Source organism: Camarhynchus parvulus, chromosome 2, assembly GCF_901933205.1.
Source record: "Camarhynchus parvulus chromosome 2, STF_HiC, whole genome shotgun sequence".
Taxonomy (NCBI): domain Eukaryota; kingdom Metazoa; phylum Chordata; class Aves; order Passeriformes; family Thraupidae; genus Camarhynchus; species Camarhynchus parvulus.
In genome coordinates this window covers 91,398,955-91,417,453 of record NC_044572.1, presented here as the reverse complement: position 1 = coordinate 91,417,453, position 18,499 = coordinate 91,398,955, and the positions used below count along the sequence as shown (strand labels likewise).

Below are 18,499 nucleotides of genomic sequence, written 5' to 3'. Positions count from 1 at the left end.
AAAAAACTACAGCTGTGGGAAAACAAGGTCTAATTCTTCCCCCTTAAAGAAATATGATTAAATTTGAGATTATTAAAAATAGCAGCTGTACTCAGACAATAACTCCATTGGCCATTTATCACTTGTTGCTAAGTAATATTTAATCCTAAAGCATATTTACTGCAATTATATAAAAATTACATTATGCTATTTTAGACTATACTTACATATATAATTTAGCAATTTAAAGCATGCTGTAATGTATTTTCTTCAAACTAATCTGGAAGTATTAAATCATATTATTTTTCAAGTTATTATCAAGAATTTAGCTGTTCAGTGTCTGACAAACTACTATAGGGAGAATGCATTAGCCATATCTACATGTACCTTAATTTACCCAGAATGTCTCAGGGATCATTCTACAAATACCAAGGTGTGTGAGGAGCTGTGCTCTTTGATAGAAATCTGCTGGGTTTCACGGAATTGCAGGAGTCCAGGGGCCATAGTTTGTATTTATTTATTGATATAAAGTTCTTTTGCATTTACAGAAATCTGAACAAAAATTATGTACTTGTATGTGACTTTTTTCTTTGTCCTGCAGTAATTATTTCTCTTTTAATGAAAACAACCCACAGATTTAATTGTGAGCGATTCTGTTGGACTTTACATGTGCATATGATTGACAGTAAATTAATTTCGTCTTAGTAGCTAAAAGATTAAGTATGATTATCTGTTGGGACATATTAATATCTAAATTTTTCTGTACACTAAAATATATTATAGTCTGTTATGCCCGGCGGTACTGACATGACAAAAATATTCTGCAAGAAATAAGTAGATTCTTATGTTTTTCATAGACCCTTACACTTTGGAAAGTTAGGGGAGGTCAAAAAACAAATGCTATGTAAAGAGCAAGATTAACTGAATTTAATGAACGTAATGAAACATATCATAAACACACTGCAGTGCTAAAATATTCCTATGAAGGATAATCCTGTACCTGTAAAGACTAACTTATGGCACGTTCAGCTAGGCTGTGACCCTGCTGAGCACCACAAATGGGCAGATGTGGAAACCTGGCTTTGGAGTCAGCTCTGACACTTCTGCAGATATGACCTTAATGTTTAGCCTGGTCTTCATGTTTACAAGCTGTAATATCTTGACATCTTAAAACTACTGATAAAAGTTTCGGAGAAAATGTGTATCCCTTACCTCCAGAAAACCCTGTAGAGACACACACTCACAGAGCAACCTAGGAAAAAAACAAAACCAAAAATAAATTACACACACATAACACATAAATAAGCTACAACTTTTACACCAAAACATTGGAAACAGTTCTGTTCAGAACGTGGCTGCTTTTCATCTCAGCACTGGTTTTATCTTACCAGTCCACAGCCGTGGTATATTTAGGTACTTGGTTTCAAAAGGCAATTGCCAAGGGCTGTAGTCTGGTCTCACACCTGTTTACTGGTACAATTCCCTAAGTTTACGCTTTTAAGGAAGTGAGATGAGAAACAGACCCTTGCCATTCTTATTCATGCAGAGTAGGCACCAATGTAAATAGAAATGTTGCCTTTTCAGAGGGGGAGTGCAGCATTTAGGCAGTTATTCCCCCCTTCCTGGGCCACAAAATGAACCACATATCATGGCTTTTGGAAAAATGAGTGTAGGCTTTCTTCTGTGCAGAGAAGTTATTGTTAGGCTTTTGCAGCTGTAGCCGTCGATGAAGGACTGATGAAAACAGGCAAAGGGCAGAGCTAAGTTGTGCTATCAGGCTTCCCAACCTCAGGCTTTCCAAATCTCTTCAGTTATAACATACAAATTAATGTTGCTTGCTACACATGCAACCCCCTCCTTAAGCAAGTCATATTTCATTTAATTCCCAAAGGAGCTCCAAGGAAGGGAGGGGGGCAGAGCTTTGTCTTTTGTCTTTCTCCCGGTTTGCCTCCAGTTTGCATAGGGCAGGTTTAGAAATGCAGATCGGAGGGAGCCCTTCCGTCCTGTGATGCCTCCTGACCAAGGGCAGGGTTGCCGGCTGTCTTGGTCACAAGTTAGGTCAAATATCACTTCTTCTCCATGAAATAATCATGGAAAAAACCCACAATTGTGGTGCATGAAACAGAAACATACATATTGTTTATGGTTACTTATATGCTCCTAAGTCTGTTACAAGTAAATAATGTTTTATTTTAACAACTCTTTGTAAGTGCTAATACTTTATAGTGAGCAGTGATGTATTGCAGCAGCTGAAAATTATACAGTTCCATGTAATCTTTTACCTTTCTTCTAAAATTGCTCTCATGGGATAGACTATGCAAAAAAAAATACACGTTATAATTTTTTTAGATGCATTTAATTTGATTCAATGCCCAGTGTGGGGTATACCACACTGTAGCATTCACAGTTACATGACATAATGCAGCATTCAGCTTCATTAGAAGGTGTTAAAACTTTGCCTTACCTTTGCCAAAGGAATGTTTTATAAATATTGGGAACAAATTAACACCTGGCATAATTACACTGAGTTGTGATGAGTTACATTTAGAATGAACCCATTCAAAATGGGCAGTACCTTTTTTTCTTGTCCTTTTGTTTTCCTTCTTTACTGATCAAAGGATCAAGGATATATCTCAGCTTAGCAATACCTGTTGTGAGGTAGGAGTTTGCATCAGTCTGTTTTGTTTCTCTGTGTAGTAAGAGTCAGAGTCAGGTCAGCCCCTGTGTAGCAAAGCACATCTCCCAGTGCCAAAATGCACGCTTGTTGTGGCTTGCTCTGCATGGTCACTTCTAGAGGGTCCAGAACATGCGTGGTCTCTGAAAAAGCAAATTGTCTTTGCCTATCCATTAATTACCTGTGTGCATCTTGCTGCAGTCCAGTGCCAGAAGCAGGTGATTCTTGCTGCTTGAGTGTCCTCAGCTGCTCCATTCAAGTGGGGGTCTGAACACATAAATATGATGCAGCATACGGATTCTACTGCTGCTCCCCATCTTCTCTGTATTGTGGCCTCTGCCTGCCTCAGTGTCACAGGATCCTTTGGAGCAGCTGAGGCAAAATTTGTCTCTATATGAACTTTATAAGAAGGACTGCACGTGTTTCACCAGCTGATTAGGGATGTGAGCTGGAAGGCACCATGAGAAACTCATGCAGTTAGGGTTGGCTAAGCAGAACAGAGTCACTAAGAGCTAGTACCAGGAACCAGATACAGACAGAGGTCTCTAGGATTGCTGTGGTTCTGCCATCAGTCAGCAACTCTGGCATTGTGTCCTTCATCCCTTACCTGCCAACAGCAATGAGCTCCAGCTAGGAGAGGCAGAGTACAGGACAGCTACCTGAGAAGTTCTGCTTGCTGCCCCATCCCTCTGTCCTGCACAGAGGTGACTTTTGGGTGATACCTGCAGCCCATGGTTGTAATATGGTCCTCCCATGCTGCCAGACCACTGTTACCGATGGGAAGGAGTTTTTTCTGCTTCCACTCTGGCTTGGAGAGTTGCTGGAGTGGCCTTTAGTCTGATGGACTCAAGCCTAAGTGCATGTGGGAAGTTGTTTCCAAAGAGTATGCAGGCTTCTTTTAGCCATGGAGACTACCTTAACCTTTCTTTAGCTGAACCTATAAGAGAGAGAGTGGATATGAAGTCTCTTCCAGAAATAACCCAGATGAGAATGTTACTACAATAAATGCCACATTATTCAGTACCTGCTCAGAAAACCAGCAGCGCTTTCCAAGCACAGAATTGGACTAAGCCACAAAAGCTCCTGTTTTATTTTCTGCCAAGAGAGAGCGAGCAGTGTCAAAGGAGTGACAGGGATCCACTGGTGATGAAGTAGGAGATAGTGGGGAGGGAGCTGTCAGAGGGTCACAGGGAAGCTGAGCAAGCTGAGACTGTCAAATGGTTGCCTGGAAGAGTTATGGCCACATAAGCAGGATAATAGGTTCTGCTGAAACTCAAATGCTTCAATTTGAAGGATACGAGGTGATATGGGGCAGCTGGTTTACTTTGAACCAATTCTGTATTCAAATGAAGCAATGCTGCATGTGTCAGATAAAATGTGATTTATCTTATGTGTCTCTATCACTGTCAGATAAAATGCACTTTGTGAGGTTTTGGAAGAAATCTGCATTTCCAACATACTGAGACAAATTCATCAATGGGAAAAGTGTTTCATTGTAGTAAGCCAAATAATGTTCCTCTTCTAGTGTCATGCAAATTATCCTACCCACCAGATTTCTATTTCTGTTTACTAATAGCATATAGGTACTTGTAAAATGTGATATTATATTTTAGTTATAAATGTGAAATTACTTCTATACATATGGAAATATTTTTGTAATATCTATCTGAATAGCAAAATGCCTGTAGGTAACCAAATAAGTAGGTAGATGTAGACCTATTTTTATGTCTTTATAAATAATACCAGCTTTGCCACAGAAGGAAATGTTGTCGGGCAAATAATGCTGTATGTTTCACAGAATGCCCTTAAATGCATATAACCTTGCTTTCTGTGGCTTTCATTTTAGTACTGTTCCACTGATCAGGCTGCTGCAGGCACAGATGCAGAACATGTACAACAGTTCTATAATCTTCTGACTGCCTCCATTGACATAACTAGAGGCTGGGCAGAAAAAATCCCAGGATTTACTGACCTCCCTAAAGAAGATCAGACATTACTCATAGAATCAGCTTTTTTGGAGCTGTTTGTACTAAGACTCTCCATCAGGTAACTATTTGTTTAATTTCTTCTTAAGATGATGTGAAAAATCATCCATCTGAATATTTTTAAGGAATAAATATGGCACTATCTTTGAACATTGTCATTTGTACCAAGAAAAAAGCACAAAAAAAAATCGGCAATGTCTGCATACAGAGGATATGGTGTTTAATTTGTTTTACACTGCAGGAAAAACCAAGAAGGTGATTTAAAAAGAGATCATAGGTGTCACTAATGTGCTTCTTTTATTTGATCTGTCTCATCTTCCTCCTACATAGTAATCAAAATTGATCCTCAGGTACTATTTGAGCAAGTCTGCTTTGTACTCATAAGCATGAAATATAGAAATGCACTTGAGTATGAATTTTTTTTCTTTTTTCCCTTTTTCATCTGTTTTTGAAAGGGATGAAGAAGATATAAAATCTTGTTCAGATTGGTTTTCTTTTTAATACCAAGTCATTCAATAGAGTGAGATGCTGTTTGTCAGACTAGCATTAGTTAAGACACTTTACCAATTTCACTTTCAGGAACTGGCAAAATTGCAGACTGGTGATTTCAGTTATGCCCATGTTTATTTAAGTTGAAAATGACCTTTTCATGTGTTTTTTAAACAAAAATATTGGTAATGGAGAGGGAAGAAGAGGAAAGCTTGACTATAATTTCTCTCATGCACACAGGTTTTCATATAAAAGTTTATGCAGTTATGCGTATTGTCCTGCATTACTGCGTGTGTTCTCCATTGTTTTTTCCTTGTCAATTTTTACAATCTGAAAAATGCAGATGACACTAAGTAAATGCTGAGGGTTGCAGAACCTATCTTTTTATTAGTTTTGTATGTCAAAACGCACTCACTTAGTATTCCTTTGGTTCAAACATACAGTATTTAATGCAAAATGTCTTCTCTGTTTATGCCTTTGGGCAGGACCAAAATCTTAACTAATTAGACAGTCTACACCACATGCTGCAGCTAACCTCAGGCTTATAACTCTACCAAGTAAGCAATCACAGAAGCTTGTTTGTTGTACTTTGGCCTCGAGGGAGAAACATATTGTCAAACGTGAATGCCCACATATGTCTCAGGATAATATGCCTTGGATTTTAAATGACAGACACTTCAATACTGGTTAGGCATTTTTCTGTAAAGTAGAAGATGCATTTATAATTTTTTCAATTGTTTTTATTTGAGGTCTGATACTGCTGAGGATAAGTTTGTATTCTGCAATGGACTCGTGCTTCATAGACTTCAGTGCCTTCGAGGATTTGGGGAGTGGCTCGACTCTATTAAAGACTTTTCCTTAAACTTAAAGAGCCTTAACCTTGATATCCCAGCCTTAGCAAGTCTATCAGCTCTAACTATGATTACAGGTAAGTGCTCCTTTGTTAACAGAAAGCTTCAGACTCTAGTGCTTTGCTTTATAATAGATTCAAGCAATTTCAGTTAATTTAGCTATGTTCAGGGTGAAGTGATTATGATTTTTAAGCATTAGCATGACCAAATTGAAATTGTGGATTAACATTAGGCTATCAGACACCCCTCTTAAAATATAGTCTAACTATTTCTTTGCAGCTCCATTGTTTTCTCGGAGTAGTCTCCAAAAAGCAAACTGCTTCCAAGTAAATTGTGTAGCTCCTACAAAAATATTCAAGATACTTTCTGAAGTCCTAGAAAATTTTAGTGGAATTACCAGAGCCAAGTCTTCTGTGTAGGAATAGTAATATCAAGGCAGCTTAAGACCTAGAAGCCGTACAGCTAGCATAGCTCATCTCTCAGCAAGATAGCTAGACCAGAAAGAGTGCTCCATGAGGGCGGGCAGGCTGCATTTGGTAACCAGGATAGCCTAGATATTCCATGTACTGCTTTTATGAGAGAGGAAAATCAGAGAATAATGAGAAAAAGTCACATTCCGCAGTTGTACAAAAGCTTTTGGGTGTGCATGTGACTGTATGACCCTTTCTACCTGCTGGGGTGAACAGCAGGAAGCTAAAGTCAGAATCTGCCAAATCTGTCTAGTGAGTACAAAATAGGGGAACATAACCTTTTAAAGTGTAATTTTTGCATTCCTGAAAGAATAAAGCCCAGCATACCTTGGGCAACTTGCAATAGAAGAGTCACGGCTGATGGCAGCAGCGGGAGTTGGGAGAAAGGGTGTCTGACAACCACACAGCAGAATTCAGAGCAGAAGTCATCTCCACAAAGAGCCCACACTCATATCAGAAAAACTGGTAGTTTAACAGTGCAGCTGTGTCATCAGTGTGAGACAAGGCTTCAGTGTGCCCTGAGCTGGATCTTCTAGGGATGCTTATAAGCTCCACTTGGAGAGATACTGATTTCCTTCTGCGTTTCAGGCATCCACTACTTTGCAGGCAGTGGCCTCAACAACACCAGCTGTAGTCTTCATTTTATGTGGGATGAGAATGATGTCAGGGCAACCCTGAGATAAAACCCTCAATGACAGATATAAAAAAATAAAATTGGCCAATTCCTACTGACATTTGTGGGGCCAAGATTTTGGGTTCAGAATTTGCACAGTATGCTGTCTTCCTGCATTTTGATGAAGGGCTAGTGTATGTATGTATCTCTTTGTCTCTTAAGGATTTTCAGGTCTTTTATTAATTTTTGTTAATTTCTTCTGCAGTTGGAAAGGATACTTTAAGATCCAGATTCTGGTTTTTTTGATAAAACATTTAAGACCAGAATAACTCATTGGAGCTGCTTTACTCTGTATAAAAAAATTGGCAAAATGAGTGGTATGTTAAAGTCAGAAAGAACATTCCCAATTTTTTTTTCTCCTGTGTATATACATCCACTGGCATACGTTCACACCTACTTACATACATGTACTATAAACACCTACATGTATGTGTATGTGTGTGCATACTTATATACATTTATAATGTATTTATATATGTATATGCATTTAGATATCTCTAAATCAAGGACAAGTGCTGTCCCTCTATATATTTACATACATGCATATATGCTCATATATATATAGCGCAGATGAGTGGTTTAGATTATTTACTATATATGAGATATGTCTTTTTTAGGGAGCCATAGGTAGTGTGTAGTTGATTATCCTCCTGGAGACCAAGAGTATGCAGGTTGATGAACAGGGTTCTCAGCAAGCTACGTGAATGTACCAAAAGCAAATGTATAGGAGGAAAACTCACTGCCCTTACAAACCCACGTTCTGTTTTAACATGGTAATTTGTTCAGTTAAGCACTGCTTGCTTGGCCTATATAAGGAGTCAGACTTGTCCAGTGGCTGGCTCAGTACCCCTTAGGATAATTAGAAACAGGTTTTAATTGGATACATCCCATATTTTTTCCTTTCCTCGATCACAACACTTCCAGGAGTTTCCTGTATTGTGCTGGTCTTCCCAAAATTTCCAGACAAATGGAAGCAATTGTTGCCTTTATAAGGAGACTATTTCTGTACATAGAAGCTTTAAGATTTTCTCTGTTTGTCAAGCTTCTCTTGATTTTCTCTCCTGTGTGAGATGGTGTTTAATGTTGTTTTCTGCTTATTCTTTTATTTTGTGAGGCTGATATATCTCTGCTGATTTGGTCTAAGGACAGCATGTATTTTCATGTGATCTAAATTAGACCAAAGCTCTAGTGACTTATATTCACAGGTTTCAGATATCCAAGGGCAGTTAGCTAACTCAGGGACTCAGCCAGAAGTTTGGTCACCTGAAAATGGATAGCATTTTACAATGATGAACAATGTTAAAATAAAACATGTAAGAGGAAATCAGGTGATTCTAGCTAGTGTATTGAAATTTTTTATTCAGGAAAACCTTGAGATTTGGCTCTGATGTGGCATCCCACAAGAAATAGCTTCTTGTCTCCTCCCTGCAGTTTGAGTATGACAAGCCATGTGATGGTTTTCAGCTGGTCACACCAAAAGAGAAATAGTAACAAAGAGAAAATTTGCAAAGATGAAACCTGAAGAAGTCTGCACTGTTGAACATTTTTAAGCATTGTTTTGAGGCATGGCTTAGATTTAGATGGGTGGTTTAGGTGCCATTCTTTATCTCCAGGGAAGGCACCCTTTTCTCCTGTAATGCACTGTTGGAAGCAATGGGTAGTTGGCAAACTCTGCTTCAAGCCCTTTCTGTCAGTCAGACCAAGGAAGCGCAACCTTTCCCAGGAACACAGGATATCCAAGTATTGAGTACCACTGTCTTTTGTCTTAAGAGAACTTGATACATTTCATGGGCCACAGAATGGCTGTTGTTTCTGATGATTTGTGGACAAGCTGGTGGTTAGAGGGACACCTAAGGCCCTATCTCTGGTCTGGTTCCAACAGGAAGGGAATCTGACCATGGTTCTCCCATGTTCCAGGTAGATATCCGTGTCACTAGGCTTCAAAATAAGAAGAAGTGGGAAAGCTGTCTTTTGTGAATCTAGTTGTTTGCCTTTAGTAACAACACTGCAAAACCAGAATGCTGCCTTGAGCAAAATTTTCTTGATTATCATACAAATTGCTTATGACTTGATGGCTTAACCAGAAAAAAAAAAAAGACAAGACAACAGCCCTGTGATCTGTAGTAGTCATAGCCTGTTTTAATACTGTACAGCATCTTAGGTAGCATTAAATTCAAGAATTGTCTTTCCAGGTAAAAAAAAATTTCTTCTGAGAATAATGAGCTGGTAATCCTTTTTGATTTCACGAGTGCTGTCCTTAGACCAAATAAAGATGTGTTCTAGAACGCAAACCTTCTTATGTACTACCAATCTTTGGCAGTTTTGCTGAGGGAGAAGAGTAAGAGGAGTCACTACTCTCTTTCACATATTCTGTCTGTGTTCTTCAAGAATGACAGGGAGAACTAATGTCTGACTCCCAGTGAAGGAAGAGGGAATAAATGTAAAATTCAGTGTTGGAGACTAAAAGACATTTCACTGGTCCCAGTGTCTTAAGATACACTGAAGGCTGTTCCTTTATTTTGGGATGTCAAATTGCCTCCCCAGTAACAGGTCCAGTAGTTCCAGCAACCTTCAATTAACCCTGCTGACTTGTTTGGAGCTGCAAAGCTCCATGTCCTATCCCAGCCACAGCTGCAGATGACAGCATAGGATGCATGGTTATAGGCATGTAGGGTCATTTGTTCTTTTCAGTGTAGTTCCATACATTGTTTGCTTTGGGTAAAACTAAAGGTATTTACAATATTTTGCATTATATATTCCATGAGAAAGTCCATATATTTTTGCTTTTTCTATCTCTTTTATGTGTCCTGGAAATCTGTGGTATGTTGCCTAGAAGGAAAAGCATTATGTCAGATTGCCGATGAGTTTTCAGGTCCTCTCAGATAAGACATCAGCTTAAAAGAGCATCCAGAATTAAAGTCACATCTTGTGTACTGTGGAGGCTTGCAAACAGTTAACTTAGAACTCTGAGATGCCAAAACACATCTTTTTACTGTAAGGTGTTCCTTTAGGATCTTCCTCTCTCTGTCTCTCTTCTCTTTTTTTACTTCCTTTAGTTGGTTTAGAAAGGCTGGACACAACTTCCTCCACACCAAATGAGTGTTGCTCTAAGCATCAGCCAGAAGAAAGTAGGTGGGAAACAACACATGACACTCACCTCACATGCCTATGAAAGTAAAAAAAATTAGGTCTGTCATGGTCTTCTCCTTTGGATCACTTATTCTGTTAGTATGTAGCATCTAATGAGCTAAAGAAGAGTGCCAACATGGAAAGGAAATGCTGGTCTTGGGTCAAGTTCTGTTGTTAATCCCCTACAGGTGATTTCTATGAGTTTAGTGTGTTCATGGATCACAAGTGTTCCTTCGCAGTCACTCCATGATGGACTGGGCAGTGTTGAAGACAAAGCTTTGCAGAGTAGACTAGATACTAACTCAGCCTATGCTTGAAAATGCTTCTTAAACTTCCCAAATGACTTTTTGTTAGTTTTTTTCAGTCAGTGTGAAAATAGAAAGACTGAGAGTCCAGTACAGATCATCTGAAGGGCACATTCTAATTCAGCTTCAAATTTTTGCCTGCTCTAGAACTGCTAGTGTTTTCTCTCTCTCATTCTCCTTGTTGATTATGTTTTCCTCTCTGCCCTTTCCTTTCTCTATCCACATCAAACCATTATTATTTTGCCCACTTGACACTCTCAGTGGGATGCTGCTGAGTACAGAGCATACTAGCCCTCATTCAGCCAAGTTCTTTCAGCATGTTTTATTTTAAGTGTGTTACAGACCAGCCCAGAATCACTGTATATATTGGGCTTATTCACACTCCTAATGCTTTGTTAGACTGGCACCAGACCACTGAAGAATATTGTGAGGTTTCAATTAATTAGGAGTTTGTGTTTGTCTTCCTGCTGTTGGGCTTTCTGTTCCAGTTTACAAACACAATTTTTAGCACCATCAGTCATACCAAGAAACAGTGATGAGACCAGTGTGGCTAAAAAGAGTATGACTGCTGCAGTTCCTTCTGAACATGACTTTGTCCAACCTCCCAATGGAATCGAGACTTACCTACTCTTCAGCAGCAGATATCCTTCAGTCCTCCTGCCAGGATATCCTCTGGAGTGGGTGCTTCATGTGCTGGGTCTACATACAAGCAGGTGGCAGACTGGAGGAGTGTAGGAGAGCTAGTTATAAAAAAAAACCCCTCCAGATTGCATTGTCTGCCTTCCCCCTGCCACTTAGCTGAGGGAAATACTGTCAGCGTCAAAGTAAAGTACTCACTCCTCCTTTTTCACTCCCACCTCTTTGTAGAGGCAAGAACTCTTTACTTCTACAGCAACCAGCAGTCTCTGTATTATGTTGTGGTTTTCTTAAAAGAGGGAGCAAACTATGGTGTTCTGTGTGGCTACTCATCTCACCTGACTTCAGGTACCTTGCATAGCTGATGGAGAACACAGGGCACCTCCAGAAGATGATTCACGCACCTGAAATTGTAATAATCTTCTAAAAAGGTCCATCCTCACACTGATGTTAGGAGGAGTTTGAGAGGTCTGTGCACCAAGGTTGGGCACCCTTGTGGAGTGTCTGAGAGTTAGGCAGGATAAATATGGGCCAGACTGCAACAGGAAAGGAGACTCTTGGATCTGCCAAGTTGCAGTGTTGCTGTGTAACAGTGTGTGCATGAGAAAGCTGTAGGCAACCGAGTTTTGTGCTTATTTGAGTTATAGAAGGGGAAGAGAAATGTGAAGGGGGAAGAGAAAATCACATAACTACATTGAAACCAAGAAAATCAAGAGGCTATTTTAAGTTTGCAGTGTTCATCCGTTGCATTTCTGGACACCTCAGAACTAATTGAGACTAAAAGCGATACCCCATGACACAGAGTGCAGAGCCCGGGGTCTTTGAGGTACTCACACTCTTTGAGAGGCATATGCTCAGGTAGTGTAAAGTGAGGCATTTGTAAAAATAGTGCTCAGTCTGCCTGACCCTGGCATGATCTACCTGAGGTCAGGGGTTAGGGTCTTTTGTTTTCTTCCTGTTGAGTTTTTGCTGCTCAGTGTAATGATAGCACAAAGCCACATTCAGCTTCCCGGGAAAAAGAAAAAGGTGTAAAAAATTGCTGTGCTCAGTTTACCAGGATAAGCTAAGTTTGCAGAGCTTTAGAGGTAAGACTTTTGATGAGTCATTTTGACAGCATCTTTGCCATAAATCACCATTTTTCTCGCAAAAATCAATGATATCCTAAAACACAATCTTGGTTTGTTACAGGCTGAGAAATCCTGTATTCACTTAACACGTGCCTTTGTCATTATAAGAAAGTCTGACTACAATAATATTTACACATCTCCTCAATCAGTTAAAGAAAATCTATCTATTTTGACCAGCTGTACTTCTTGGGATAATTCTTGGCCATATCATTCCCATGTGGATAAGAACATCCTGTGGAAGACAGTGAATGATTAGAGGCTCTTGGTGTCAGTGCCACTGCACACCCGTACCACAGGGGCCTGGTGCTGCTCCCTCTAGGTTGTATAAGAAAGACTGTGGGTCTTTGTGCAGACAGGACTGGGCCTGTGAAAAAGGCAAGAAAATGTGTTTCCTGTTATTTGAACCCTGTTCAATCTAAGTTTTTGAGCAAATTAGGCCCTAGATGCCTCAAGTCTACCAAGGAGAGGAGCCTATTCTTAGATGAGTGTGTTCTTCAGAAAGTGGTTGTGTTCTACCACTGGAGACTGCAGTGGCAGTGCTGGTGCATGCAGTGTCCTTCCCTCGCACAAGGGCTTCCACACAGATGGCTTTGACTTTCTATGGATGCCTTAGGGGTTTAAGACTGAAACCCCTAGAGGCAGCTCCAGGCGTGAGGAATTAACCCTTATGGAGATGTGCAAATAGTGAAGGCCTTTGTATGGCAGTTCACTCAGGGGAGGACAATTTGGTTTATCAGGGACTGCTTTAATACTGTAGCACCAGACTTTAAGGACAGAGCAGCTCTTAATTCTGAATTTCCACAATTTTGTTATGTAAAGTAAGGCTACTAATATGATAATCTTTGCACACATAGTGTTTTGCCTCCTACATTTCATGGCTATTCACGAAAGACATGATTTTTTCATGAAACCTTCTGAACTTGTCAGTGGGAGACAAGCTGTTTAGTTCTGGCTGGAAATGCTAACAAAGTTGCTGCGTGCTCCAGAGCCAGAGATAATTTTCCATACTCCGCAACAAGGTACCCACCTACTGTGGCAGTGGTTTGAAAATTTGCTCTGCTAATTTGTAGTGAGGGTTTGGATCCATTCTAGTATTCCAGCTCCCTACATCTATAAAAATATCTTCACTTACACAGCTAGGAAACAAAACAGATTAAAAGATGGGAGCTCTTCAAAGATTGCAAGATTAATTTAATGTCCTGCAGATTCTCTCAGTAGGCTAGTGGTAGAAAAAAAAAAAAAAAAAAAAGCCCTACAGCTCTTCCAACCTGTATAAAATATTTATCTGCCAAGATTTTTAATGGCAGAATCTGCCTAAGTATTTACTCTCAGTGACCTGTATAGTTAAGGCTTACATAATTACACTATACACCATTTACTGGAAAGGCTTTAAATATTCATTGACTTCTCATGTTTTAATGTAAACAAGGCACTCAGAATACCTAGGGTTTTTAATTCCTGCAAGGTGAAAACGATGTCTGAAGCAGATGTCACTGGTTGGATAAGTGGTGCTTTGAAACAACAGGGCAGATTGGCCATACTTAAATGATAGAGCACAGTAGCTTCTGGACAGAGATGTCCATGTCTGCACATCTCTGATTCTGATCCCAAACCAGTATTATTCAGGAGCTAACTCTGCCTAAGTAAATACAGTTGGAAAAAAAAACGTGTAAAATGGGTGAATATCAGTGGAAAACCCGACCTTTGCATTTCTGACTGCCCTCATTGAATCCTGTCTGTTTTATTGGTTTGTAAAGAGTATCTAAGCCAAAACAGGTGGTGAGCAAGGAGTTTATATACACAGGCCTGGGCAAGGCACCACTGTGCCTGGTGCAGGCAATAGTCCTGCTTCTGGAAGTAGAGAGAACTGTACTCTTTTCACTGTTCATTGGGGGACAGACAGAGGACATGTCTGCTGCTTGCTCCTCCTGGCATGGAGGAACAAGGTTTGGGGACAATGGGCACAATGTGGCTGCTGGCTGCCAGGGATGGGAGAGAGGCCCAGGGAAGGAGATGACTTCAAAAGCATCAAACACAAGAACTACCACAATTTCTCCTTATCCACTGCTGTCATTGTTTTATATATCTAATTGACTTAATATAACCTGCATTTTCTTTGATTACTGTATCTGTCACCATTCCATTTCACATGTAAATTATTATGATTTTGCTGTGAAGCCATTTCTTACTTACCTGTGTGTTTCAAAGTCAGAGGCAAATGAATACACCACAAATCTGAGATTTTTTTCTGAATTTTTTTTTGTTCTGTTACTTTAGTTCATCCACTAAGCCTTGATGGCAAACAACATAGAATTCTTTCCCCTGTAAAAAGTCTGCTTTTAATGAATCACAAATCTGATTAATTCTACTTATGCTTAAAGAACTGTGAATACATTTAACATCATTGTTGTATTTTAAAAAGATATTTGAAGGGGAACAAACCCCAGCTCTCCTTCCTTTTAAGAGTGCTGAGGTTTTTGTGATGGATAACATAGCAGCTGTTCAGGCGCTGCTCTCTCAAAGCAAAATAGTTAACTTCCAGGCTTCTTTTATCTTAGAGCTTTTAAAGATGAATAAACTAAAAAGCAGCAGCTGATCAAAATAACAAAGGGTAGTAAGGTGCCTTTAGTTTCCTATAAGAGTGTCTGCAAATTCCTGGTGGAATTCTAGGCTGGGCGCTGATGGAGCTAGCTAAGGATATTGATCGCCACTTGAATTCACTGAATAAATAATGGTTGCCATAGTTATTGAGCATTCACAACTGGTGGGGAAGCACGGAAATCTCCAAAACACCTCCTGTGATGGTTTTGCTGCAAAATCACCCAATTAATTCTGCCTCATATAATGAAAATTATGTCAGATACACAGGATGCTTGGATTCCTTGTACGAGAATTTCAATCATAACTGAGCATCTCTGTCACCTGTTTTAGTAGATTAAGAGAAAAGGGCACTTGCCCTCTCTTATTTTGTGCGGCAAAAAGGTTAACTGGCTCCATGTAACCCCAGCTGTTCTGAGAAATCTACACTCTCAGAGCACTTTTTGCTCTGAGTTCCAGAGTATGCACCTGGGTTACACCTAAGGAAACACATTCTCTCCATTTGTGATAGGGATGCTGACGTGGTTTTTTTCCTCTGGCTTTGCAGAACGACATGGATTAAAAGAACCAAAGAAAGTGGAAGAGCTATGCAACAAGATCACAAGCAGTTTGAAAGATCACTTAACTTTCAGTTGCCAAAACAAAGGACAACCGCTCGAGTCTGCAGAGCCGAAGGTACTGGGTGTTCTGGCTGACTTGCGTTCTCTCTGCACACTGGGACTGCAGCGCATCTTTTACCTGAAACTGGAAGATTTGGTGCCAGCCCCTTCCATCGTCGACAGGCTGTTTCTGGACACCTTACCCTTCTGAGTCAAACCACCCTCCCGAGAGGCAAACGCCCGCCAGAGCAGGCAAACGGATCGTGACTTACAGCTAACATTTCTGCCCTCACTTAACAGAAAAGCCGCTCCGAGTCTAACATGAGGTCTTTTCTGGCGCTTTGTCCATACAACCTGAGGCCTGAAACTTACTGGCTTACTGGTTTGGGGTTGTGTTCTTTGTTTTCTTTCGTGTGATTTGGGTTTTTTAAATGGCTAATATGGCACTTTTGGACAATGCTATCCCAGCAGCAGTAAAAGGTTAACATGACTGTTTTAAATCTGTTGTTTAACACCTCATGGTCTATGAGGAGTAAAATTGTAGAAGCTGTGTTTGAAAGAACAGCAAATTGTTGTTTGCCAGGGTAGTATGTGTTTTGTGAGGATACCTTTAGCATACTTCCTGCATCAAGGGCACATACATCAGCACAATCTAATCAAAAATTCACTTTTTTAGCAAAGTACATTCAATTAAACATTTCATACAAATCAAATATAGCAAAATGACAATGGCTGTTAGCTCCCATGTTCAAGTGCAATTTTTTAAAGTGCTGTCTTACTAAGTCTCGTTTATTAACTAATTTATTTTATTAGGAAAACAAACAGAAGAAATCAAGGGAGAAAATTACATGCACTAACTTACCTGACAGAGTTTTCCAAACTTGATTCCATGTAGCGTGACTTATTGACAAATGTATGTGGAAGACACGGGAGCAATTGTGGCTCAGTTGTTCCTTAGCTAAGGAAACCCGAGTAAGTAGTGACTGGAGCATACAGGGTCAGTATCAGGGATAGTTCAGTTCTAGACTTCTAACACAAGTGACTCGTTAGTAAACAGACAGAAGATGGTTTTCAAGAACAAGCAAGTCTTGTAAAATAGTATGAATGTAAGTGCTAGGAAGGATATAGTGGGCTGCGTTTAAACATTCCGTGTTCGTACTCCTTTTTGTATGTTTATACTGTTGATGCCATATTAATATGAGATAATTTGTTGCATAGTGTCTTTATTTGTATAAATGTTTGTATGCATGGTATATTGTAATGGCTTTGCCTGTATTTATTGCAATGACTGCCAGCTCATGGGAACCCTGTTACACGTGATAACTAAATGGGGTGTTCACACTGACTCAGATACACCAGTTGGAAAACTATATACATATATATAATGTGTATGTATATATATGTATATACCTATATTTGTGTGCGTGTGTATGTGCGCGTGTCTTTTTATTAACCATTTGTATATAAAATATCTGTCAAATCACAAGCAGAGTTATTTTACAGTTTATTTGCAGTGACTTCTAAGGCAGTACTGTTTAGCACTTTGATATTAAAATCTTGCTCATGTTTTGCTAAATTCAAATAATATTTAAAAAATTCAGTTCTAAAAAACTTTATATGCACTGTATTAAGTCAAAATTTTGTTGGTCATTTTGCTAAAGAAATTTTTGAATGTCAACCTGATGTCACTGTATCTTTTGTTAGCTTTAAACATTCTAGCTTTTGTCTTTTTTTAAACTATGCTGTTTATATGGAAATTAAATTATACAATCAAACAGATGCCAAATGAATTGCCTAATTGCTGCAAAGGATAACCCAGATATCGAGTCACTGTATGGTTTTCAAAAAGTAATCTGGTATTTTATCACTTACTATGTTTGGATGTGCTTTTATGAAAAAATTATTCTTATATCAAGATTTATAGTAGTGTCAATAGGGAAACAGACTTCTAATCACTATAGTTAATATTTCTGGTTTACCTGCAGATAATATTTGGAGAAGTATTGCTTTTTGTATTGACTTTTAAGCTTATGTGCAAACATAATAGCATAATTAAATATCAGAGAAGCTAATGTTTCTTGTAGGTTGCTGTAACAAGCCTGACCAGCAAGACAAATATATTTTGACTGAATTTGCTTTTGTATATACTAAATATATATATATACATATATATATATATATACACTCACACACATGTGCGCATACAAAAACATACAGACATAAAATCCAAAAAAAGAATGTTTGCTTTTTTCTCCTTGTGTAAGACACAAGGTCCCTTGAGAAATTACTTTTATCTAAGGACAAATCCTGCCAGGTGCTGAGCACAAGCCAGACAAGGGCTTGCAGGACCTTTTTGCGAGCGTGCCCTTATCAAGGATTTTGAAGCAAATCAGCATAGTACAGTAAAATTGCTTTTTTGTTGAGCAAGGTTTATTTATTAAGTGGAATGTGAGTGGGAGGAAGCAGGTTGAGAGCCCCGTGTGAGATTTCACGTAGTCTGTGTCCTCCAGTCTTCCATAGATAGTCTTAGGTGTGATACTCTCCCAAATCCCATCATCTGTGGAATTGTCCTTCATGTCAACTTCAATACACTGATTCATCCTAGAGTACAACCGGTGACCTGTCACAGTGGTAAAAGAAAGAGTTAATGCAGAATAAATCTACTACTATTCTTAGAGCTCTCTCAGTGTGAACATGCCTTTGTCTAGGCAGAATTCAGGAATATATCAGGTGTTAAGGGAGAGTGCCTTGCTTTTATTTCAGACAACAGTGTCTCAAGAGTTTCTTCACTCAGCTAACCACAGTGCTTTCTTTCTTTTTTTTTTTTTTTTTTTGTGGTGTTAACCTGTGGGTTGAAAGAAATGCTCATGTACATATACAATGTAAATTAAAATTATTAAATTGAATAACATTTTTTTCAGAGGCCCCATGTGTGTTGAATAAGTATGCTTAATTCTGTTAAAATCTGATGTGAATTTTTTATC

The 18,499-nt window shown here is 39.1% G+C and overlaps 1 protein-coding gene across 2 annotated transcripts in view; it reads left to right on the top strand.

Annotated features, from left to right (window-relative positions):
• NR4A3 (nuclear receptor subfamily 4 group A member 3) overlaps positions 1–17,646 on the top strand; it is a 28,384-nt gene extending 10,738 nt beyond the window's left edge. For both annotated transcript variants that reach the window (XM_030943505.1, XM_030943504.1), the window contains 3 exons: positions 4,500–4,699; positions 5,877–6,055; positions 15,464–17,646. In XM_030943505.1, coding sequence (XP_030799365.1) covers positions 4,500–4,699; positions 5,877–6,055; positions 15,464–15,726 — 642 coding nt within the window. In that variant the 3' untranslated portion in view covers positions 15,727–17,646. The remainder of the gene's footprint in view (positions 1–4,499; positions 4,700–5,876; positions 6,056–15,463) is intronic.
• Positions 17,647–18,499: the final 853 nt, after the last annotated feature.